This window comes from Prionailurus viverrinus, chromosome A3 (assembly GCF_022837055.1).
Source record: "Prionailurus viverrinus isolate Anna chromosome A3, UM_Priviv_1.0, whole genome shotgun sequence".
Lineage (NCBI taxonomy): Eukaryota > Metazoa > Chordata > Mammalia > Carnivora > Felidae > Prionailurus > Prionailurus viverrinus.
This window is the reverse complement of record NC_062563.1, coordinates 114,614,741-114,637,461: the sequence shown is the minus strand read 5'-3', so window position 1 is coordinate 114,637,461 and position 22,721 is coordinate 114,614,741. Positions and strand designations below refer to the sequence as shown.

General features: G+C 35.4%; 1 protein-coding gene across 9 annotated transcripts in view; it reads left to right on the top strand.

Annotated features, from left to right (window-relative positions):
• Window positions 1-22,721, top strand: part of BIRC6 (baculoviral IAP repeat containing 6) — a 226,587-nt gene that overhangs the window by 187,616 nt on the left and 16,250 nt on the right. For 8 of the 9 annotated variants that reach the window (XM_047851564.1, XM_047851566.1, XM_047851563.1 and 5 more), the window contains 3 exons: window positions 12,514-12,659; window positions 13,291-13,401; window positions 20,715-20,932. In XM_047851564.1, coding sequence (XP_047707520.1) covers window positions 12,514-12,659; window positions 13,291-13,401; window positions 20,715-20,932 — 475 coding nt within the window. Of the gene's footprint in view, window positions 1-9,627; window positions 9,801-12,513; window positions 12,660-13,290; window positions 13,402-20,714; window positions 20,933-22,721 lie in introns of those variants that run through there. The other variant, XR_007150730.1, reaches the window with a different exon arrangement.

The following is a 22,721-nucleotide window of genomic DNA, read 5'->3' as shown; positions in this document are numbered from 1 at the left end:
TTTGTGTTTTGAGATGTATTGAAATTTTTTATGAAATGGAGTGTTTTTTCCCAGGAGTATCCTATTTCTTAGATGAAAAAATTGCATAAAGATTAGGAATGTAGTTATAATTATCACTTTCATTAAAAATAATAATTACAAATTTATGACAGTCTAAATGTGAAAATAAGACCATTAAAATATGGACAACTCTATATTATGTATTTCCTTAAGCTATAATTTCTGTTGGATCCTGCAAAAATGAAGTTACAGTGTATTGAGTTCTAAGGTAATTACAGAAGATGCAGTGATTGGAATTAGTATGCCTAGAGTAGCCTTTTTGTTGCTTTTCCTAAGTTAATATATTTCCTGCCTCCATAACATACGCAGTATAATTTTTTAAAAGTAAACTTGACTTCTGTATAAACTGTATTCATGATTCACTGTAAAAATTTAATTTCAGATAGATAATAACAAGTGTCATTTGACTGGAGCTTTGGTTTTCTGCTTTTCCTACTGGAAAAAAAAAATTATTCTTCAAATTCTTTCCTTCCTTCTTCAGTAAGAAAAAAATGGTACTTCACACTCTAAATTTTCTATCACCAGAACATGTATGTAAAAGATCATAATGACTGTTCAGAGCTCATTTTATTTATGTTGTTTTATCTTTATGGTGACTCTACAATAGCTATTTTTAATAGCTCTGCTTTAGTAATGTAGAAACAATGCTAGTGAGTTTTACCTTAGGATTTGAGTATTCTTCTTAGTCAAGATTGTTCATGATGTCTGTTATATTTTATAGCCTCTGTTAGAAAAAGAAACCATCAAAGACATACATGTTATAGCATCCCTACTTGCCTTTTGAGGTTTGGTACATTGAGAATTCATTTTCCACTTCACACAGAGAGGGTAAAATCTATTCTCTTCCAGACTGTCAAGACCTAAGATGTATTTCTTTTTATATTTTCATAATGATAGAACTTTAATAAAGTGAGCAGAATTGTCCAGTTTCCTTAAAGAGTTTATACCCACAGAAATTGGCTAAGTTCCATTTTAACACTGTTTGAAAGTATAAAACTTCCCCTCTCCCCACCTGCCTACTTGATCCCAACTGCATTTTTTTTTTTTTTTTTTTTTATAACCAGGATACTTTTGAGAAAACAATGGTCAAGGCAAATATGTTCTGTTCATTGATCACTTTTAGTATATGTTTTGTGGCATTATCAGGGTTTGGAGCTGTGACTTTAAAAATAATGTGTAGGTGTACCTCCGCTCAGAAAATGTTTATGTTCTTTTTGTCTCTGCTCTCAATAAAAAAATGTAAGGATGAATAAAGTACATCTTTTTAGTATTTTTTTTTTAAGTTAAAGCAAGTACTTATTATGTTTATATATTTTATTTATATACTTTATTTCCTCATTTTTCCCTTGTTATGCCTTGTTAACTTCTCATATGTTCCTTTTTTTAAACCAAGCATACACAAAGGGAATGCAGTTTTTCCCCTTCGAATGAAATTTGTATCATTTATATGTGACCATTTGTTTATCTTAAAGAAAAAATAGATTTGCTGTGCAGTCTGCAGGTCCCAAGATAATGATCGTGGTTACGTGTAATGATTTTCATTAAAATTATTTCTTCTGTATATATTTACAATTTTTATCTCCCTTTTGTGGATGAGAGAAATGAGAATGTTTTGCCCCAGTACTGAAAGGAAGTTATTCTCCTGCCGGGAATAACCTGACTGAGATTATTCTGTCCCAACTGATTTTGATCTCAAAATTCAAAGAGTGAAGGAGATGATATAGGTGAGCCGACTCTCCCCCACCCACACTTTGAACCCTTCTGTAAGAGGAAACAGAAAGATACTGTTAAGAAACTGAAAAGGCACATCATTTACCTAATTTGTGCAGTGGAAATTTGTGATTATATTTAGGAGTAAGTAGGAATTAGCTAAATGAAGTGTGCAGTGGCCTGCTATACCAAACTGGGAATAATGTTAGCAGTGAAAGAAAGTATCACATGTTCAGGGAAACCTGAAGAAATTTGGTGTGACTAGTTATGGTATATGCATGGGAGATGAAACTAGAGATGAAAGCAGGAGCTAGAAGGTGAAGAGGGGTGTATTTACAGTTACTTGCTCTTAAATGTGGTGATGAGCTACTGAAAGGATTTCAGAGATCTGATCGGATTTGCATTACCCACTTTCTTTTTTTTTTTTTTAATTTTTTTTTTTCAACGTTTATTTTTATTTTTGGGACAGAGAGAGACAGAGCATGAACGGGGGAGGGGCAGAGAGAGAGGGAGACACAGAATCGGAAACAGGCTCCAGGCTCTGAGCCGTCAGCCCAGAGCCTGACGCGGGGCTTGAACTCACGGACCGCGAGATCGTGACCTGGCTGAAGTCGGCCGCTTAACCGACTGCGCCACCCAGGCGCCCCGCATTACCCACTTTCTGTGTAACCAAAGGCTCGAGCAAGAGTGACTGCTTAGAGGAGGAACTTGAGTTGTTGGCACAGTGGCACGACACCGTGGGAATGCCTTTTACACCTACTAGTTCTGTAATTACTGAGCTGTTGTTATTATATGTGAGATATAATTATATATGCATGTATATATCAATGCACACACATACATATATCTGAAAAGTAGCTTCTGAATCTTAATTTTTAAAGTAATAGACTCTGAGGCATGTTTCAATTTCCTTCGATTATAATTATACCTGAATTAAAACAATGATCTCTTGTAGGTGAGGATAGTTTGATGACTGGTGGGATTGATATTTAGTGAAACCAGAGCACCACTTGGGGAATGAATGTACTTCTAGCTTACTACATTCCTCTTTCCTGGCTTGAAGTTGACATTCCTTAGGCAGTTGTTAAATATTGACTGTACAGTTTGCATTAAGAGCTTCCTAAAGATGATAATATTCTAGTATTCTTTTATTCATGATTCTATATTTTTATTACTTACCTCCTTTCCTAACCTGTCCTTTCAAGATTCACAGTTTATAATAACTGCATAGGGTTAATTTGAGTCTAATGGTTAACATAGACAAACTGATTAATATTGTTGTAGACTGATTTTTAGTAAGCTTTTAGATTAAGATAAATCAGGGATTAGGAAGCAAAAAAGAATGGCCAAAGTGTATCACTTCAAAATAGAGAATTTTACATTCAACACTTTCCTGCTTTTGTCTGAAATAGACAAGATTAAAGGTAATTAGGTATCAGGATTTTTTCAGAAATTGATTTTTTTAAACTATAGATGATATAGGGGCACCTGGGTGGCTCATTCAGTTAAGATCCAACTCTTGATTTTGGCTCAGATCATGATCTCACGATTCTTGAGATTTTTTGAGATGGAGCCCCACGTGGCCTCTGTGCTCACAACTGGGAGCCTGCTTGGGATTCTCACCCCCCACCCCCACCCCACACCCGCCCTTCCTTCCTCCCCTGCTCACACTTCTATGTGCACTCTATCTCTCTCTTTCAAAATAAATGAAATATAGATGACATGTTTTGTATATTAGTTCTGTAGCAATTTTAAAGCACACTTCAACTGTGCCTGTAAGTTATGTAATACAATTTTCTACTTAGGTCATTTTCTTCCATTATTTATTACTTAAAACCTAAACAATATTGGAGCGTTTCATGATGCTACCATTAGGAAATTGTGTAGTTTTTTTCTTGTTCATTTGAAACTTTTTATAATAATTTTAGTGAAAACAGGGAAATGGTTAAACTGTAAATATTGGTGCTATTTAATTTTGCCTCAATAATAGAGTTTATTACTTTATTTCAGAGACATTATTCAAAAGCCACTTTAGTCATCACTTCAATAGAACAAAGGATTTCAAAAGTGATAAAGAGCTCCATTTCCTTTACTTGTCTCCTGCGATACAGTAGGCACCTGTGAAGAGCAAAAAGTTGAATATTCATCCACACAAGATTAACACTCTAAGTGGAATTAACTCCCTTCGTGGTGGTTAAAATTTTTCATTACCATAAACATTCCATTTCTCAGAAAAACCTTTTTCTTTTTGGCCTAATGCAGAAAAAGTTTACTGGCTTCTCATTTATTTTCTACACAACGTCTTAATTTCTGGCTTTTTTCTTCAGTTTAATGATTTAATGATTTTTGTGGTTAATACTTATAATTTTTAGGCCTACAAGCAGTGGGAAGAAATAGTTCCCTAGGGACCGAGAGAGAGCGAGAGAGAGAGAGAGAGAGATGGAGAGGAAGTGCATTGAGAATGACAGAGTGTGTCAAAAGTAGAGGGCCAAAGATGTATATATAAGGTGTAAGCAATGTTACCCACGTGCCAAAGACAGTCTGTGATTAGATACTCATTGATGTGTAAGTCCAAAGTCACTACCACTCAATTTTATACCAATTATAAAAGATTCATAACTGTCAGATTGATTGTATCCTTTTGTTCTGCCAGTTTGAAGTATTTTTGCTTAGTATAGTATTTGTGTTACAGCCTCTGTGCTTTCATTGATTTCTTTTTTTGTTTCTTGAGAATTATCCAAACTGCTTTAAATAATGGATTAAGTTTTAATAAATTTAGAGTAGCATGTAGTCATATAAAAATATAAAGAAGTAATAGAACTTTAGCTTCTGTGGAGTGTATACAGTTTCAGAAGTTTTTAAATGTGTATTTATTAGTTTCCCCTGCTGTATGCAGTAGGCAAGAAAATATTTATTACCGTTGTTTGAAAGAGAATGAAACTACTGCTTAAGAGTTTAACATTAAAAACTTACTAATAGGTTATAAATCTGCACATTGCTCCCCGTCTCCTGATGCCTATGTTGTTCATTATTAAAAACAAAATTTTTTAGGGGTGCCTGGGTGGCTCAGTCAGTTAACCTCTGACTTCAGCTCAGGTCATGATCATGGTTCGTGAGTTCAAGTCCCGTGTCAGGCTCTGTGCTGACAGCTCAGAGCCTGGAGCCTGCTTCAGATTCTGTATCTCCCTCTCTGCCCTTCCCCCTCTCATGCTCTGTCTCTCTCTCAAAGGTAAATAAATATTAAAAAATGTTTTCAATAAATTTATATGAAAAAAGACAAGTCGATTGAACCTTACTCCAGATAGACCACTGTTACTGTATCTTACCAAAATAGTTCAGTTATCACTTAGGCTTCATGCTTGTATAATGGCTCTACTTGAGGCTTAGCTGTTTCTTGAGAACACATTGATCAAATGCCAAAATACAAGTTATTCTATTATTTAAGTGATTAACAGTGTGCCTTGCTGGCACAGTCTCTGGAGCATACTATGCATTGGGCGTGGAGCCTGCTTAAAAGAAAAAAAAATTTTTTTTTTTTTTTTTAATTTTTAAGGGGTGCCTGGGTGGCTCATTTGGTTAAGTGTCTGACTCTTGATCTCAGCTCAGATATTTATCTCAGGGTTGTGAGTTAAAGCCCTGTGATACACTCTGTGCTTGGTGTGCAGTCTACTTTTTAAAAAAATATTTTTTTAATGACTAACAAAAAAACTGTAAAAAATTATAAGTTGACTTAATATTTCTATCTCAGTAGCATAACATAACAATATAAAATGATTATTCCTTATCAAATTACATTATATGAGCTTTATGTTTCAGGACAGTTTCCATGGTCTTTATCCCAGATGCAATTTCAAGCACTGTGAATTGCTGCATTTGAAGTGTCTTGCTAACAAGGTTTAGTTTATAACAAATCCTTCCAGGCACATCCTAACAAATAACCTGTTCCATATTATCTGTAGGTTTTAGAGCTATAAGGGGACTGTCTAGACTTAAGGTAGTTCAGATATTTCTTTTTATAAATGAGGAAAACAAGGTCCATAAATACTTTGGTTTGTTCCAGGTTCTCTGATACTTTGTGGCAAAGCTGTGATAACTCCCAAATATATTTATCCACTAAGTTAAACCTAACTTCCAAAGAACAATTCAGTTTGTGCATCAGTGAATAATTAGAAATTGGAGAGGTGGACTTTTTTCTGAGCTGGTTTTAGATATTTAGGATATATAATTTTTTTTTAATGTTGATAGTGAAGTAAAATTGTTTTTCTAATTAAAAATTTTGCTTTTAGTAATTATAAAAGCATATACAATAATGCAAATTCTACAGAGTTTTTCTGATAATTTCCTTTTACTGACCTTTTTTCATTACCTGAAGAATTTTCAAGTCATGATAGGTTCTTAAAAGGCAGCATATTACCTTAGATATGATAGCATTTGTGTTGTGCCTAAGTAGTAATTACTACATTGCTAAAGTAAACCTAAGCCTCACTGTTTTTTGGTCTCTCTCGTACCTGAGCAGAGAGCAACTTTGTATACTTACCACTTAAATGAAGAGTGAGTCAGCATTACCCATTTGATGTTTTTCTTGGTCAAAAGAATTAATAAAAAGCAGGGGGCGGCTGGGTGGCTCAGTCCGTTGAGTGTGCCACCTCTCGATTTTGGCTCAGGTCGTGATCTCAGGGTCATGGGATCGAGCCCAGCCTTTGGCTCCACACTGAGCATGGAACTTGTTTTGAATTCTCTTTCTCCCTCTGCCGCTCTCTCCCAATTGTGCTCTCTCTTGAAAAAAAAATAATAAAGAATTTATGAAAAGCATTTCTCTGGTATTTTCTTAATTACCACTGTGTGTGTTTTTCCTCTGCTGTCTTTTCAATCTGATTTGGTATCCACTTGCATAGATTAGGGCAGGGCATAGGTGATAAAATTGTTTTCTCTGTGTGATGAAAGAAGGCTCTCCCCATCCTCCACACACTCTATTATTTTCTGTCTCCTGAATGTTATTGCTGTCTTTGTATACCTTACATTCCTGATATCTTTAACTCTCTTGTCAAGGGATAGTTAAAGAACTTGTGTAGCAATAGTTGATATTTGAAAAATAAGCAGAAACATTCCTCCTCCCATTTATGACCACTTATTGATCAACATTTTATTTTAGACTTAAACATGAGAGAACTTGAAAGCAACTCATCTTGTTAATGAAGGGATCTGTGGCACAGGTAACATAACATAATACTTTAAACTTTTGTGTGTGTATATATATATAAACTTTTATATACACATACATGTATAATCATTTCCATTTGAAATATAATTGTCTAGTGTGAAAATTCATTCTTTTGCCCACAGCATAGTCACACTGTGAAGATGTGACCCCTTCAGCTTTTACATATCAGTCCTGGTGAAATTCAGTTTCTGCTGGCTATTCCAACCTTTTCTCTCAAAACAAAGTCAGAGTAAGCCATAGTAGTTTGGTTTCACTTTTGAATCAGTGTGACACTTCATAGCTTCCTTGGAGCAGGGGTGAAGACCATTCATTTTATCTTTGATCTTCTATGCAGACTTTTCCTACTGGACTCTAGTAGGCAAATAATCCTATTTAGTATATTTAGTAATTGACAGTTTGACCAAAAATTTGGAAGAGGGACTTGCTGTCAGTCAGATAATCTGAATTGCTAATAAGGATGCATCACAAATGTCTGTATTGAGTATGAGGCGTTCTGGATTTGAACTTCTCTTTAACAGCATTAAAGCAAACATCTTTTATTTCCATTTCCCTTAGCTATTTCGAAGCATCTTCTGGTATAAGAAAGTTCATCATATTTTAGAAATAACTGAATTCTGCGGCACCTGAGTGGCTTAGTAGGTTAAGCATCTGACTCTTGATTTCAGCTCAGGTCATGATCTCATGGTTCATGAGGCCCATGTCAGGCTCTGTACTGACAACATAGAGCCTGCTTAGGATTCATTCTCTCTCTCTGTTTCTCTCTCCCTCCCTCTGTCTCTGCCCCTTCCCCTGCTCCCCTGCTCACACTCTCCCCTCCTCCCTGCTCACACTCCCTCCCCCCCACCCCCGCCACCCCCCCCCCCCAAAGTAAAATAAATAAACTTTTAAAAATAAATAGGGCACCTGGGTGGCTCAGTTGGTTGAGCATTCGACTTTGGCTCAGGTCATGATCTTGCCATCTGTGAGTTCGAGCCCCGTGTCGGGCTCTGTGCTGACAGCTCAGAGCCTGGAGCCTGCTTGGGATTCTGTGTCTCCCTCTCTCTCTGCCACTCGCCTGCTCACATTATGTCTCTCTGTCTCTCTCTCTCAAAACTAAATTAAACATTAAAAATAATTTTTTTAATAAAATGAAAATAATTTAATTCTCTTGTCGAAATACCCAATTCCTTTTTATCTAACTAAGCAATAAGATTAATTGACTTCTTTTTCAGAGGCGTATTTTCTGTCACTCTCATTTTAACAGCCTTAGGCTAGTTCCTCTAGGGCTTCAGTTAGTTACCAGAGAATTTCATTTCTAGCCCTCCTACCTTTGTTTCTGTTGGAAAAACATTTCGTAGTTTCTCCTGTTCTTCCTCTGCTTCTAACACCTACAAAATGAAAGAGGCCTGGTTTCATAACCAAGAAGCATTTGTTATAATCATACCTACATTTTTTTTTTTAAGTTTCTGTTTTTGATGACCTTGAACGAGTTTCATAGTTCATCAACCTTTTACTCGGTGATGGAGACAATGATGCCAATGTTTATTTTACTATCTTTTATTTGCCTCAGTTGGATTATCCCTTGGTAAAGCATATTATTTGTGGCAACTCCATTCCACAACAGCACACAGTACCTTCATTTTGTCCTGTGATGTTTAATCTGACCTAGAAATTATATTTTTATCTAATCTAGAAATCAAGGGTTTATTTTTAAAAGGCTTATCGTACCCTCTGTTTGAATATTTCCTTCTATAGTGCTCATTTATGCTTCCCAAGACAATGGAGATTATGTTTTCAATTTTAAATCCTATTGAAAACTAAAACTGACACTTCCGTTTGGAAAGAGTTTAAAAAAAGGGAATCAGAATTAAAAATTAAGGTTTAAACTAATAATGAAAAGCATTCATCTTACAGAGGTCTTTGCTCCATTTACTGGTGCATTTCAAGAATTTTCATGTTTTCTGGAGATAATTAGAAGCAAATAGTTCTCCACAGTAATGTATTTTCTAAATCTTCCTGCTTACTTTTAATCTTAATTCATTTTAGACTTTATCCCTGACAAAGAGCTTTAGAACTGTGGAATATTATATGATGCATTGGTTTACAGAGAAATGTAGAAGTTTCATTTGCTTACAGTTTTAGAATCTTTCTCTAAGATGCTAGTTCTTAATAGTTCTGGAATCTGGACATGTCAGCATGTTGCCTCCAGATTACTTGTTCAACATGGCTGTACTTTTTAAATGTTTATTTCAACTGTTTTGACTTTAGAATTAGGAGTGCAGGGAATGGAGGTGATCTTTCTTTATGTTCTACCAAGAAAATAGCTATATTAAGCTATTTTCGGTTTATAGATTATAAAATAACATAATTCTGATATTTTGCATTTAGTCTTACAAAAATCCAACTTATTTTGGGTGACAGTGTTAGCAGAGGTAGGGCACTGTAACTGAATATTGAATTATGGGGATTTTTTTCTTTTGTTTTTACAAGAAAGATTTACCCATTTTGCTCACATCCTAGTTCAAATTACATGTCAGAGAGCCAAAATTTGCTTAATTTGTTAGCCGTTTAGTTGGAACTCACAGCATAGTGGAAAATGTTTGCAGATAATTCTGTGCAATAGTAGAAACTTCAGTTGATTCCTCGTATTTCTTCAGGGCAGTGATCACAACCAGATTCAACGTATGCACAAAGCAGCGGATACCATGGTAGCGGCCGTCGCTGATTGCTTTTACCATGTTGGATCCATTGTCAGTCTCAGAGACCTACTTCCAGCTAGGTGCCTTGAACTCAAATAGCTTTTCCCACAGACTTCAGGATGTGAGCGAAGGTATGGCCTTTTTTCATGAGCTGGGCCTACATATGGGTTGACAGTAACCTGCAACTTTTATAGGAAAGAGACTACTGGCTGTAGTTGGATATCAGACAATGACTAGTTGTGGTCATCATTAGGCAGGGAGTGTGTGTTCTTTGTAGATTTGAAGTACTCTCACCTTTTGGACATTATCCCTTTTTCTCCTGTCTGTTTTTGTCAAGGTTGTTCACGTAAAAATTTCTCATTTGAACCTGGTGTAAAGCTCTAAAAGATAACTGCTTTATGAGTTAACCATTATCTTCGATAGGAGATGCATAAAATCATTTCTTTCACACCTTTGGTATCAACATATTTTTTTAACTTTTGTGTATTTTTGCACTTTTTTAGCATCTTTTTAAAATTTTGTGGTCCAAAATATATATATATATGAAATTTACCATCCTGACTGTTTGGACTACTTTAATAATAGGAATTTCTCCTACTAATCATCTTTTAAAAACTGGATTTAGGAAATCGGTATCCATGAATAGGGCTTGGAGTTTAGGATGAGTCCTCTCTCCAAGGCTGACTTGCTCTCACTTGTGTTGTGCACTTTACTCTCCATGCCAGACACTCTTGTTTCTTCAAGGAGAAAACACCCTAATTCTGGAAAAATGCACTTCACTTCATATCTTTCTTCTCTGCTTCGCAAGATGTGTTTCTTAAATGAAATCTTCATTGAGCGTCCAGTGGATCAACTGTTTGATGACAGATTTTAGGAAACCATCTTTATTTTATTGTGGCTATGACCGTAGCTCTTCTGTTTTTGTTTTTGTTTTTGTTTTTCAAACTACTTACTGTTGTTTTCCTGTTACGGTCAGTGATCCTATTACTTAAGATTTTTTTAAGCCCTGGTATCAGAGGGAGAATCATTTACAATTGGTGGGGGAGTCCTTCTAAATTCAGAAAGTCAAACAGCTTATTGCACTTTTCTTGATTCTCAGTGTTTGACACTGATTGTGAATAGCTGTTGATAAATGCAGAAGTTGAGAATCTGTTTGAGCTTGTCCAGCATTACATCTTTATTAAGAAAAGTATCAGGTACTATTAAGCAATAGTCTCCACTTTATTTCATAGCTTTTTAAAAGGCAGTATCTTATTTGATTCCAGCACTTAAAATGCCTGATATTTCAGTCTTACAACATTCATTCACTATAGTCTCCTTACATATACATGCAAACACTCATGTTCATATACATGTACCTGTGCAGAAATTGATGACTGAAATGAGGTACAATATAGCATCCACCAAGTTGGCCATGCGTTCTATGTGATTTCTTATACCTCAGTGGTAACCTCAGACAGTAACCCAGTGACACTTTGAGTTGAGCCATCTTGCCAGGTGAGGCAACTATATGCCTTCTAGTTAAAAATACCTGTTGGTACTAGTTTTTTCACACACTGCAGAAATCACTTCAGAATGCACGCATAATGCTATATATGGTTACCCTTGCTAGCCACCTGAGTGGCCCTTCTTCGTTTACCTCTTAACAGCTCCCTCAAGTGTAAGCACTGAATTGCTTCTGAGCAGATTTTTGTCTTTGTGCTGAAGAATAGTTCATTTATACATAGCTAACAATATTATTTTGTTAAGGACTCTTCTACCTTCTGCTAGTCTTTTTATAGCTCATCTAAATCTCCATGCTCACTTTGTGAAATACAGTTGTAATACAGTTGCCAAGTCCTCTTGTTGGTAGGTATACAGCTAGAAGAATAAGTAATGCTGTAGCATGAATATTTTAAACACCTTTATTGATATGTGTTTTCAGTTTGTATTATCTATTTAATGAATTAACAAAAGTGTAAGTTTTTAATATCTAACCAATAGTATGATGATTATTAAGTGAAAAGTATGTGCTGCGAGTTGAAATACAAAAAAGGATATTGATATTCACTTACTAATTTCGGTGACTCTTAAAATAAAACTCTACTGTATTCACCTAGAAAATTTAAAGAAACATTTTGATGCCTTATACACAGAGACATTGTTGTACTACATCCTGTTAATGATACAGAATTTGATACAAGATTGGGTACATTTTAGACCCTGGATAGAGAATGCCTCTAAAATGATTATGCCCTAAAACTTACTGTTTAAATATAAAGTTATGATGTATAAAAGCACACTGCATTAAGATACCTAGTAATAAACCTTCATTTTTACTCCAGAATATATCTTTTAATTCTCCCCTTGGGAAAGAATATACTTACTCTGAGTGAAATACAAATAGTATTACAGTGAAAAAGTATACATATGGTTGTTTGATTCCCAAATCTTAGAAGACAGAGGATAGACCTCTGTCCCTTTTAGATAATGAAAATGATTTCTTCTACTTCCAGGTATTTGTGATTACTGTACTACAAATACGTTTTTAAAAGTGTGGATCCAAGGACATATCGAGTATCTGGGTGTTTTTACAGTGTTCATTTTTTATTTAGATTGATTGATCACATTTGAAGGGAAAACCTATCCAAAGCTTTATTTATTATGCTAGGCATTATTCTGTGGCTTCAAAACAACAATGAGTCTAACTTAAACTACTTCTGCTATATATCATATGTATTTCAAATGAAATACACACTATCATTTTGATTTTTAACCACTGTGACTTAACAGAGATACTTGTTTTTCAATCCTAAAGTCTTAATTTTCCTTGCATTTCTTCCCATATTAAAAAAAAAAATTCAGATCTAAAAGGGAAAATGTTAAAACAGGAGTAAAACCAGATGCATCTGATCAAGAACCAGAAGGACTTACACTGTTGGTACCGGACATCCAGAAGACTGCTGAGATTGTGCATGCAGCCACTACCAGTTTACGGCAGGCAAATCAAGGTACAGAACTGTCCTTGCTGCTTTTCTTTTGACCCAGAGATGTTTCATTTACTTCCGAAAACTACCTCTCTCTTTTCTCTGTGTTAATGCTTTGCAAGCAAGCTCATTTACCTAAAAATTTTGTTGCCACGTTTTCAAGTTAATCGTGAATAGTCTCTAATTTTGAAATACTTACCTCTCCTTTGTATGATCACTCACACTAGATTGAGCAGGCATACAGACATGTCATGAACTTCTCTTCTTCCTGTTGGTAGTTGTGAAATTGAAAAATGCCATTGTACTGGATAGGAAAGAGTACATTTAGACTGGGTGTGAGAATTTAGTTTAAATTAGCATTTTCATGTCTTAGCAGTGTATTATCTATTGTTTTACGTCTGCTGTGTTGCCTGATTGGGTCAAACTAATTTTACAGATTTTAAGAACATAAACTTTAAAGTTGATAAGGGTTTTAGCCCTATTAGTTATGTTTATGACATAAAAATCTCTTATATTTAAACTGATACACCAGGAAGATAATTGTGAAGAGTTTGTTAATTTTTTAGAATTCGAACTTTGAACTGTAGAAACTGTTTTTGTTTTAATCTTTTAAAATGTATGCTTATATTATTTATCTTGAAATATTAAATAACAGAAAAAAAACTAGGGGAATGTTCAAAGAAGGTGGCTATGAAACCCAAACCTTTATCAGTATTGAAATCGCTTGAAGAAAAATATGTGGCTGTTATGAAGAAATTACAGTTTGGTAAGTTGAAATTTTAACCTTCATTTCTTCAGATCTCGTTTCATATTGTGTAATAGTGCTATTAAAATGTGTTCTAGTAAATGAAAGATTTTAAAAGTTGTTTGTACCATGAATTCTTCATATCCTCTGTGTGTGTCTGTGTGTGTGTGTGTGTGTGCGTGCATGCGTGCACACACACTATGTATACATGCAAACATTTGATCATCTTTTCATCTCTAAATTTATATCTGTATTTATAGTTGTATTTGGAAATCATGATTCAGTAGAAACCTAGGGGAAAAAATAAAGTCAAATGTCAAAAAAAAGGGGGGGGGTGCAGAAAGTAGTTTTCTTTAAGACCTCTCATTTCTGTATTTGCTGGCCAGAAGAAAGCTAAGACCTGGCACTTTGAACTAAGTCTGTTACTCTTAACATTTTAGAATTCCATGAGATTTGCCTTTGGAAAATAATAGTTTTGTAAAGTCCACTTGTATCCTTTTCTATTCTGAAACTCTTGACAAGTAAAGACTGGTGAAAAGATCCTACCAGTCTCCCTCATAAGGTGTTAGTCTATAAATAAACACTAGAATTCCAAATTTTGGTGACCATTAGTAACTGTTATTATCTGTGCCTCTTTTCCAACCTTGAGACCCAGTCAAAAGACTTTGACTTTATGAAAAGGAACACTAAAGCAAGTGTAAAAATACATAAACTTTTGACATACTGTCTTTGAAACTTGAGTGGAAATCATTTAGCTTTTGCTCTACCTTACTTCCCAGGTTTGCAGTAAAAATCACGTGCAGTAGTAATATATATGAAAATGATTTGAAAATGATAAAGTACTCAGGCAGCTTTTGTTTCATCATCTTTTTAAAAAAATTTTTTTTTAATTTAATGTTTATTGATTTTGAGAGAGAGACAGAGCATGAGCAGGGGAGGGATAGAGAGGGAGGGAGACACAGAATCTGAAGCAGGCTCCAGGCTCTGAGTTGTCAGCACAGAGCCCGATGCGGGGCTCAAACTCACGAGCCGTGAGGTCATGACCTAAGCTGAAGTCGGATGCTCAACTAACTGAGCCACCCAGGCGCCCCTGCTTTTGTTCATTATCTTAAGATTGGAAGAACTGAGATGACGTGTATATACTGTTGTTCAGAAAAAATGTAACAGTTTTGTTTTTGGATAATTGTGCCAGCCACTGATAGGTTGTGACCATTTTGTTTAATAACCACTTAATTCAGGAAAATGTAATAAATGTCAGGTTCATTCAATACTATATTAATAACTATAAATGATTACCAAAGGAACAAAAATATTGTCTGCTGTAATCTTAAAGTTACAAGACACCAAGAACAAATACTGTTATACAAATATATCATGAATTATAGACATCCTCAGAGAGGTGTCATATAAAGGAATAATCAGAATTATCAGGAAAAGCCACACCACCAGTATGATCCTTGTAGCCACATTCACTGTCACAACTAGGAAAAGTACTCTCAGATTTTAAGTAGACTTCATTTTTTAAATCTCTCAAATGAAAGCCTTTATAGTTACAATTTGATTAATGTATATTGTTGCAAATCTTTTTTGAAACTAAATTCACTATATTGTGTAGAATAAAACAAATGAAGTAGACTGGAAATATGTCAGGAGTTGTCAGTAGCACTGCGTTAAGATGAAATAATTGATACATATCTCTACTCAGGTTTGTCTGCATACAGTTGAAGGTAACTATTGGTAGCCTTGAGGCAAAACCCAGGTATTAGATGAGTTTGTCTGTAGCTTCACACTTCTGTGTACTTTTTTCACTTTGTGACAACCTGTTTCTTTCCCTCCTCCTCCAGATTCAAAAGCATAAAGAAACTTTCTCTGCTTCTTTATTGGCTGTCTAATTGTGCTTTGATTCTGAATGAAATTTAGTCTGTGAGTTGCCCCAACTAGGTACCAATGCATGTCTACTGAAACCTTTAATGTCTTACTTCTGGAATAGAATTCCAGAGTGGAGTGGAATAGAATGGAATGGAACAGAATTTTGAACCTCAAGTGGACAGTAACTTTGTTGGGGAGCCATTGAGAACCTGAGTAGGTTAAAAATAAATCCTGCAAAAACTAAGACCTTTTTAGTATGATCCTGGTAGATTTGCCAGAGGATATCATTTGGTTGCTTCCCACTCACGCCATTAAATATAGCACTGATGCTTGGTGGGAGTATACAAGAAGGAAGAAGAAGTGGTCCATGGTCATGATATTTTAAGAGTTTAAATCTCTTTTTTTCTAAGACTTTTTTTAATGTTTATTTATTTTTGAGAGAGAGTACAAGCAGGGGAGGGCAGAGAGAGGGAGAGTCCCAAGCAGGCTCCACAATGAGTGCAGAGCCCAATGCTCTATTCCTTGAACCTTGAGATCATGACCTGAGCCAAAACCAAGAGTCAGACGCTTAATGGACTGTCATCCAGGCACCCCTTAAGATTTTAAGTAGCATTTTATAAACCACATATGGGGGCGCATGGGTGGCTCAGTCGGTTAAGCGTCTGACTTCGGCTCAGGTCATGATCTCACGGATTGTGAGTTCGAGCCCCGCTTTGGGCTGTGTTCTGACAGCTCAGAGCCTGGAGCCTGCTTCAGATTCTTTGTCTCCCTTGCTCTCTGCCCCTCCCTCACTTGTGCTCTGTCTCTCTGTCAAAAATAAATAAATATTAAAAAATAAAACATATGATTTGCTGTTACTGCTGAACTTTGGATTTACTGATCTTTAGTAATTGACAGAGGCTTTGGATATAACCAGATTTAGTCTAATTTGTTTAGGTTCTTCATTTTATTTTGAATTTTTATTCAATATTTTTGGTCTTTTGAGGGGCATATAATTTGCAAACATTAATCTCCTGTTCAGTGTTTAGACTGTTAGCCTGGAGTGGGGGGTGTCAAGAATAGGGTTGGGAAGAGAGAAGAGGTGATTCTTCTAACCAAGATTTGGTTTCCTTTTACTTGGAAAAACATTCTTTCTGGTGGGTTAAGATTTACATAGATTAATTTTTTATATAACTTGAGTTTATCACTGAAAAGCTGGTGTGGGCTTTTTAGAAATCTTTTAGAAGTGATTATTCTTTCTCTCCCATTGTTACTTATTAGTATATTAATCCTGAAAAGATACCATGGAATGAAACTATCATTTGTGTTCTAATATTGTACAATATCATTTTTATTTCTCTTAGAAATTATTCCATAATCTTTTCCGAGTAGGTTTCTTCTTTGTATACTTTAATTAGGGGTCTGGTTAGCTTCTAATGATACTACAGCCTTTGGCCTCACTAATTTTGACAATCTAATCTGTTCCTTTATTCTGTTAACGTGTTTGTTTTTAATAATTTTTTTAATGTTTATTTATTTTGAGGGAGAGAGAGCGTGCATGTGTAGGGGAGGGGCAGAGAGTAAGGGAGAGAGAGAGAATCCCAAGCAGCCTCTGCTCTGTCAGCACAGAGCCCAGTGCTGGGATTGAACTCAAAAATTGGTAGATCATGACCCAGGCCAAAACCAAGAGTTGGATACTTAACTGACTGAGCCACCCAGGTGCCCCTTTGTTTGTTTTTAAACAATACTTCTGAAGAAGCATTATTTTAAGTTTATTTATTTATTTTGAGAGAGAGAGAGAGACGGGGAGAGAATGAGTGGGAGTCATGACCATGAGATCATGACCTGAGCTGAAATCAGCGGTCAAACTCTTAACCATCTGAGCTACCCAGACCCCCTGAAGAAGTATTTTATTGGAAATTCCTTTTTGTGGTTATTTAAAGCAAATACTTGAACTTGGTTTATGTGAATTTGGTTAAGTGTTACTTAATATACATAAGTTTATATCTTTTTGGACTCCGATTAGTTTCTATAGTATTTTATCAAATTATTCCATATTTATTGTTGCACTAAAAATTACTCTCAAAACTTAAGGTGTTTAAAACCTTTATTATTTCACAGTCTCCATGGGTCAGGAATTCAGGAATGGTTCAGCTCACTGTTTCTGGCTTAGACTCTCTTATAAATGTGGCCATCAAGATGTCGGCTGGAGCTTTGTCATGTGAAATCTTGACTGACTCTGGGGGCTGTGCTTTCAATCTCCCTCACGTGGTTGTTGACAGGAGGCCTTAGCTCCTTGCCATGTGGGCCTCTCCATAGGACTTTTTGAGCATCTTCATACATTGTGTCTGGCTTCTCATAGAGAGCAAGCAAACAGGAAGCCAAACTGCCTTTTATGACTTAGTCTTAAAAGTTGTAAACATTGCTTCAGCTTTATCATTAGAAGCAAATCACTAAGTCTAACCCATGCTCAAGGAACGGGGAATTAATTTCTACCTTTTGAAGAGGGTGTCAAAGAATTTTTGAAAGTATTTTAAACCATCAAGCTTCTATTAGGAAAATAACGAGTCTGTTCTAGGATTCTAAGAAGGAAGTTTCCTGAAATGTGATTGTGTGTGTGGGAGTTAAATATTTTATTGAACTTTAGGTTTGAATTCACTTACTGGTTCAGACCCAAATATGTTTTAATGTCTTTTTAAAGCATCTGTAATGTGCATGTAGTTGAAAGTATTTAGATACATTCCATCTCTATATGTTCTTTAGTTCTTTCCATTCAAAAAGTTTCATTTTATCAATATGAATGCCTTATGCTTCTGTATGTATAGGAAATTCTGATTTAAATTATTACCTCTAAGAAATTCAGAGTCCTTATGTCAGAGCCAGGAGACTTCTCTCGTACCACATAAAATCATAAACTCTCCAAGTTGGGTATGACTTTAAACATCATTAAGTTTTACTACCCAGTGACTTTTAGAATCATTCACCAAAAAAATTGCATGTTTTCTGTTGAGCTTTTTGGAATAAACTATATTTTCTACCTTTTATATCAAGTACTTTTAATATCATGATTCTTCTACAATTTGATATTTATTGACTGCCTAATATTCCATCATGTAACATACTGTCATTTAACCAATAACTGGTCCTTCAAGTTGTTTAAGTTTACTTATTTATTTTGAGAGAGAGAGAATGAGCGCATGCATGCGTGAGTAGGGGAGGGGTAGAGAGAGAAGGAGAGAAAGAATCCCAGCTGGGCTCTGTGCTATAAGCGGGGCTCGAACTCACAAACCATGAGATCATGACTTGAGTCAAAACCAAGAGTCAGATACTCAACAGACTGAGACTGAACCACCTAGGTGCCCGTCCAGTTTTTCAATAACCTTTTGCAGCATCTCAGTGGCCATATCATTGTTATAAATATTTATATACAGTTATGATTATTTCCTCAGGATAAATTAATAGAAGAGGATTTGTTGAGTCAAACTATGTACATTTTTAGCAACTAGTCATTATCTTTGAATATTTTAATTAAGTTTTGGTATTAGTAGATCCTGTTCTCTTATAGGTAGCTATAGGATAGAAAATTTTCCTCCAGTCTTAGGAATCGGCTCATGTTTGTTTCTGGTGGATTGCTGTTTATAAAATTCAAATTTATCCAGAAATTTATCTCTGTAGTATGTGAAAGGCGAAATTGGGCAGATGAAATAACTCCAGTTTACAACTTCACTGACAGGAAGTAGTTAGCAGTCTTGCTGAGATGTAGTATATGTACTGTGTGGTAAAGTCAGCTTTCAACATTTCTTCTTAAATTAGATTCTACTCGTATAGAATTGGTGATAGTTTCTACAAGAGATGCACCAAAAGTTTATTTTTCTCTCTGAAAGATTTGTTAAATAAAGATTGTGGCACTCCTCTTTTAAACATATGGAATACACAGACCTGTGACTCTTCATAGGTCTTCCCTCTTTTTCTAGATTATAAGCTACTTGAAGTCTTGAAGATTTCATTTCCGATTTATCATTTAATCCATATAAACTAGCCTAGAACCTTGCACTTAGTAAGCTCTTGGTGAAATTTAGTGCATTAATGCTAATTATAATAATAGCATTAGTTTTTCTGTATATTTAGAATTATATGAACATAAGATCAGAAGTTATTGTTGCTTCTAATTGACAGTATTTGCCCTAGTACATGGTTTTGATGTAGTGTTAAAATTTATATAAATCTTTTGTAACCCATTGGTTAGGGTGGAATAATCTGAACTGGAGATAAAATTCAAATCCATTTTTTTTTTTTCTGTGTGTACAGAGTTTGTAAGTAAAGAATAACTTCAACTCTTTTCTAAATCTGCCTGAATAAATGGTTAAGAATTAGCCCATTAGTTGTATTTTCTCAGAGTACTTAGAACATTACCCTAATAATCTTCCTTTATTGCATTAACTTAAATTAAAAAAGTAATGCAAGAGTAGACCTCAGTCTGGGACTTCGTTTTCCAACTCCAAAGTCAGTGCAAATATATAAAGACCTATTCTGGTTTTAAAAAAATGAAATATAATAATAGTTCTTGGCATTTAGTATTTTGAATTATTTTGGCAAAAATTATACACCACACATTTTAAGAATAAATTGCTTTTTCTGCTTTACATTGTCATAGCAGCTTGATACAGTCTATCAGTGTGTCCACATTATATAGATTAAAAAATCATTTCCTGGGGCGCCTGGGTGGCGCAGTCGGTTAAGCGTCCGACTTCAGCCAGGTCACGATCTCGCAGTCCGGGAGTTCGAGCCCCGCGTCGGGCTCTGGGCTGATGGCTCAGAGCCTGGAGCCTGTTTCCGATTCTGTGTCTCCCTCTCTCTCTGCCCCTCCCCCGTTCATGCTCTGTCTCTCTCTGTCCCAAAAATAAATAAACATTGAAAAAAAAAATTTTTTTTAAATAAAAAAAAAATTAAAAAAATCATTTCCTGGGATTCCTGGCTGGCTCAGTCGGCAGAGCATATGTGACTCTTGATCTCAGGGTTGTAAATTCGAGCCCCACTTTGGATATAGAGATTACTTAAAAATAAAATCTTAAAAAAAATAATAATTTCTTCATTTTGCTCCATTACATAATCCATCCACCAAACAGTAGTTGTGACATAAACATGTATAGCTTGCTAATTTTTCATGGTCCTCTCCATTTTGTGGGGCTTAAAAAATTTTATTTTAGTATATTGACACACAGTGTTACATTAGTTTCAGGTGTACAACATAACAATTCATGATTTTTGTGCATTATGCTGTGCTCACCACAGTGTAGCTGCCATCTTTCACCATACAACACTATTACAATGCCATTGACTGTGTTCCTTGTGCTCTGCCTTTGGTCCTCTCTGTTTTGGATGAAGGGCTAGTGATTTATTTGTGATCCTTGTCGTTATAACACTACTCCATTCTAGTTCTTTTTCTTTTTTTTTCAGTGTTTTTTTTTTTCTTCTTTTTCTTTTAGATACATTTGAGATGGTTTCTGAGGATGAAGATGGGAAATTGGGTTTTAAAGTAAATTACCACTACATGTCTCAGGTGAAAAATGCAAATGACGCAAACAGTGCAGCCAGAGCCCGCCGCCTGGCCCAGGAGGCTGTTACGCTGTCAACCTCACTGCCTCTTTCGTCCTCTTCGAGTGTGTTTGTGCGCTGTGATGAGGAGCGACTTGACATCATGAAGGTAGAAAAACAACTGTGTTTTCTCTATTTCTGGCTAACGCCATTATGCATATAGTTGTCTCTATTGTTCAGATAGTGACTATACAGAGCAGTAGAAGTAGCATAAATTTTAATAAATAATCCTGTTGGCCATTTTGGACATCATTGAAAGGAGTCCTTTTTTTTAATGTTAGAGTATGTGTATGGGACAGCTCTTCAAAATAACAGTTTAGAAGAAAGTACCAAAATGCCTGCCTTGAGTAAAGGCCATATACAGCGTGTAGTTTTAAGAGCTGAGTATCACAGGATTTTATGTTGGTTGGTAGGAAAAAATCATAGGACTTCTTCCTTGTCATCCAAGATATTTCCTTCATGTTTTATAGTATCGTTCTTCAGAAATTATTCTTTTTTTTTCTTTTCTAGGAAATTCATGCAGTTACTTAATTACCTAAGACTGACTTAATTACTTAAGATCTGTGAATTAAGTAATGATAGTACAATAATAAATAACTGCACCTTTATGCTTTACCATTGTGGTTATCTGGCTTTAAATTCTACGTGATTGCTGCAGCAAGAAAATTATAAAGATTTGACACCTGCCGGGGAGGGACATGATGGGGAACCTTTCTTTACATTTGTCATTTAATTCTTGGTATCATAGTCTGTCTTCCTTAGATACACACCTGTAACTATCAACACATTGATTTGAGGAGCTTTTTTGTTTTTGTTTTTGTTTTTTTGCTTGCTTATTACTTTTTTATTTTGCTCTTTTGGATAAATTTTCAGTAAAAATCTCATAGGCTTTGCCTATTTGAGCACACTCTTACCTGTCCCTTGTTACAAACAATAGTCAATTACAGAAGGATTGCCTCGGGAAGTATTGTGTCACTAAATAGACCACATAAGTTCAGACTTGTGACTTTGTCTCTGGAAAACATTATGCTGTACCTAAATTTAAAAATCCCAACATGGGGGCGCCTGGGTGGCTCGGTCGGTTAAGCGTCCGACTTCAGCTCAGGTCACGATCTCACGGTCCATGAGTTCGAGCCCCGCGTGGGACTCTGGGCTGATGGCTTAGAGCCTAGAGCCTGCTTCCAATTCTGTGTCTCCCTCTCTCTCTGCCCCTCCCCTGTTCATGCTCTGTCTCTCTCTGTCTCAAAAATAAATAAACATTTAAAAAAAATTTTTTTTTTTTTTTAAATCCCAGCATGGAGCTCCAAACCTTAAATCGGAGTTGTCACAGATTGAGACTCTTGATCACTTTCTTCCACACACAGCTTTTCAGGATCAGAGACTTTGCCGCACAGGCCTTGCACAATTAGTATCTATTGATTGACTTAAACAAAATTCATTAAATAATTCTGACAGTCAGGGTTGGGTTCTCTGCTATTTTTTGAACTACCAGTAACCCTACAGGGAACACCTGTTGTTCTCTCAAAACCTTTTTATCATAAGTTATTACATGAGAACTTTTCTTGTTATCTATTTGTCTTATTATTCCAGAGAAAAATATTTAAAACTAAGTTATTTCTTAAGAGATTAACCTATCTGAAGATACATTGCAGAAAATTATCTCCATACCTTTTGGATGTGATAATGAATATACCTAAAATCTCAAATCTTTAAATACTATAGAAAATATGAAGGAAAGCTCTCAGGAAAATAGTAACTTAATATTAAAAGGTATTTGATATTTAGGTAAGCTTTCCTGCCAATAAGGCATCTTTTAATAGCCTGTTTTCACCAAAACTAAAAAACCTTAATCCTAATCTAAACCCATTTCCACTCATGTTGTTATTTTTAACTTTAAC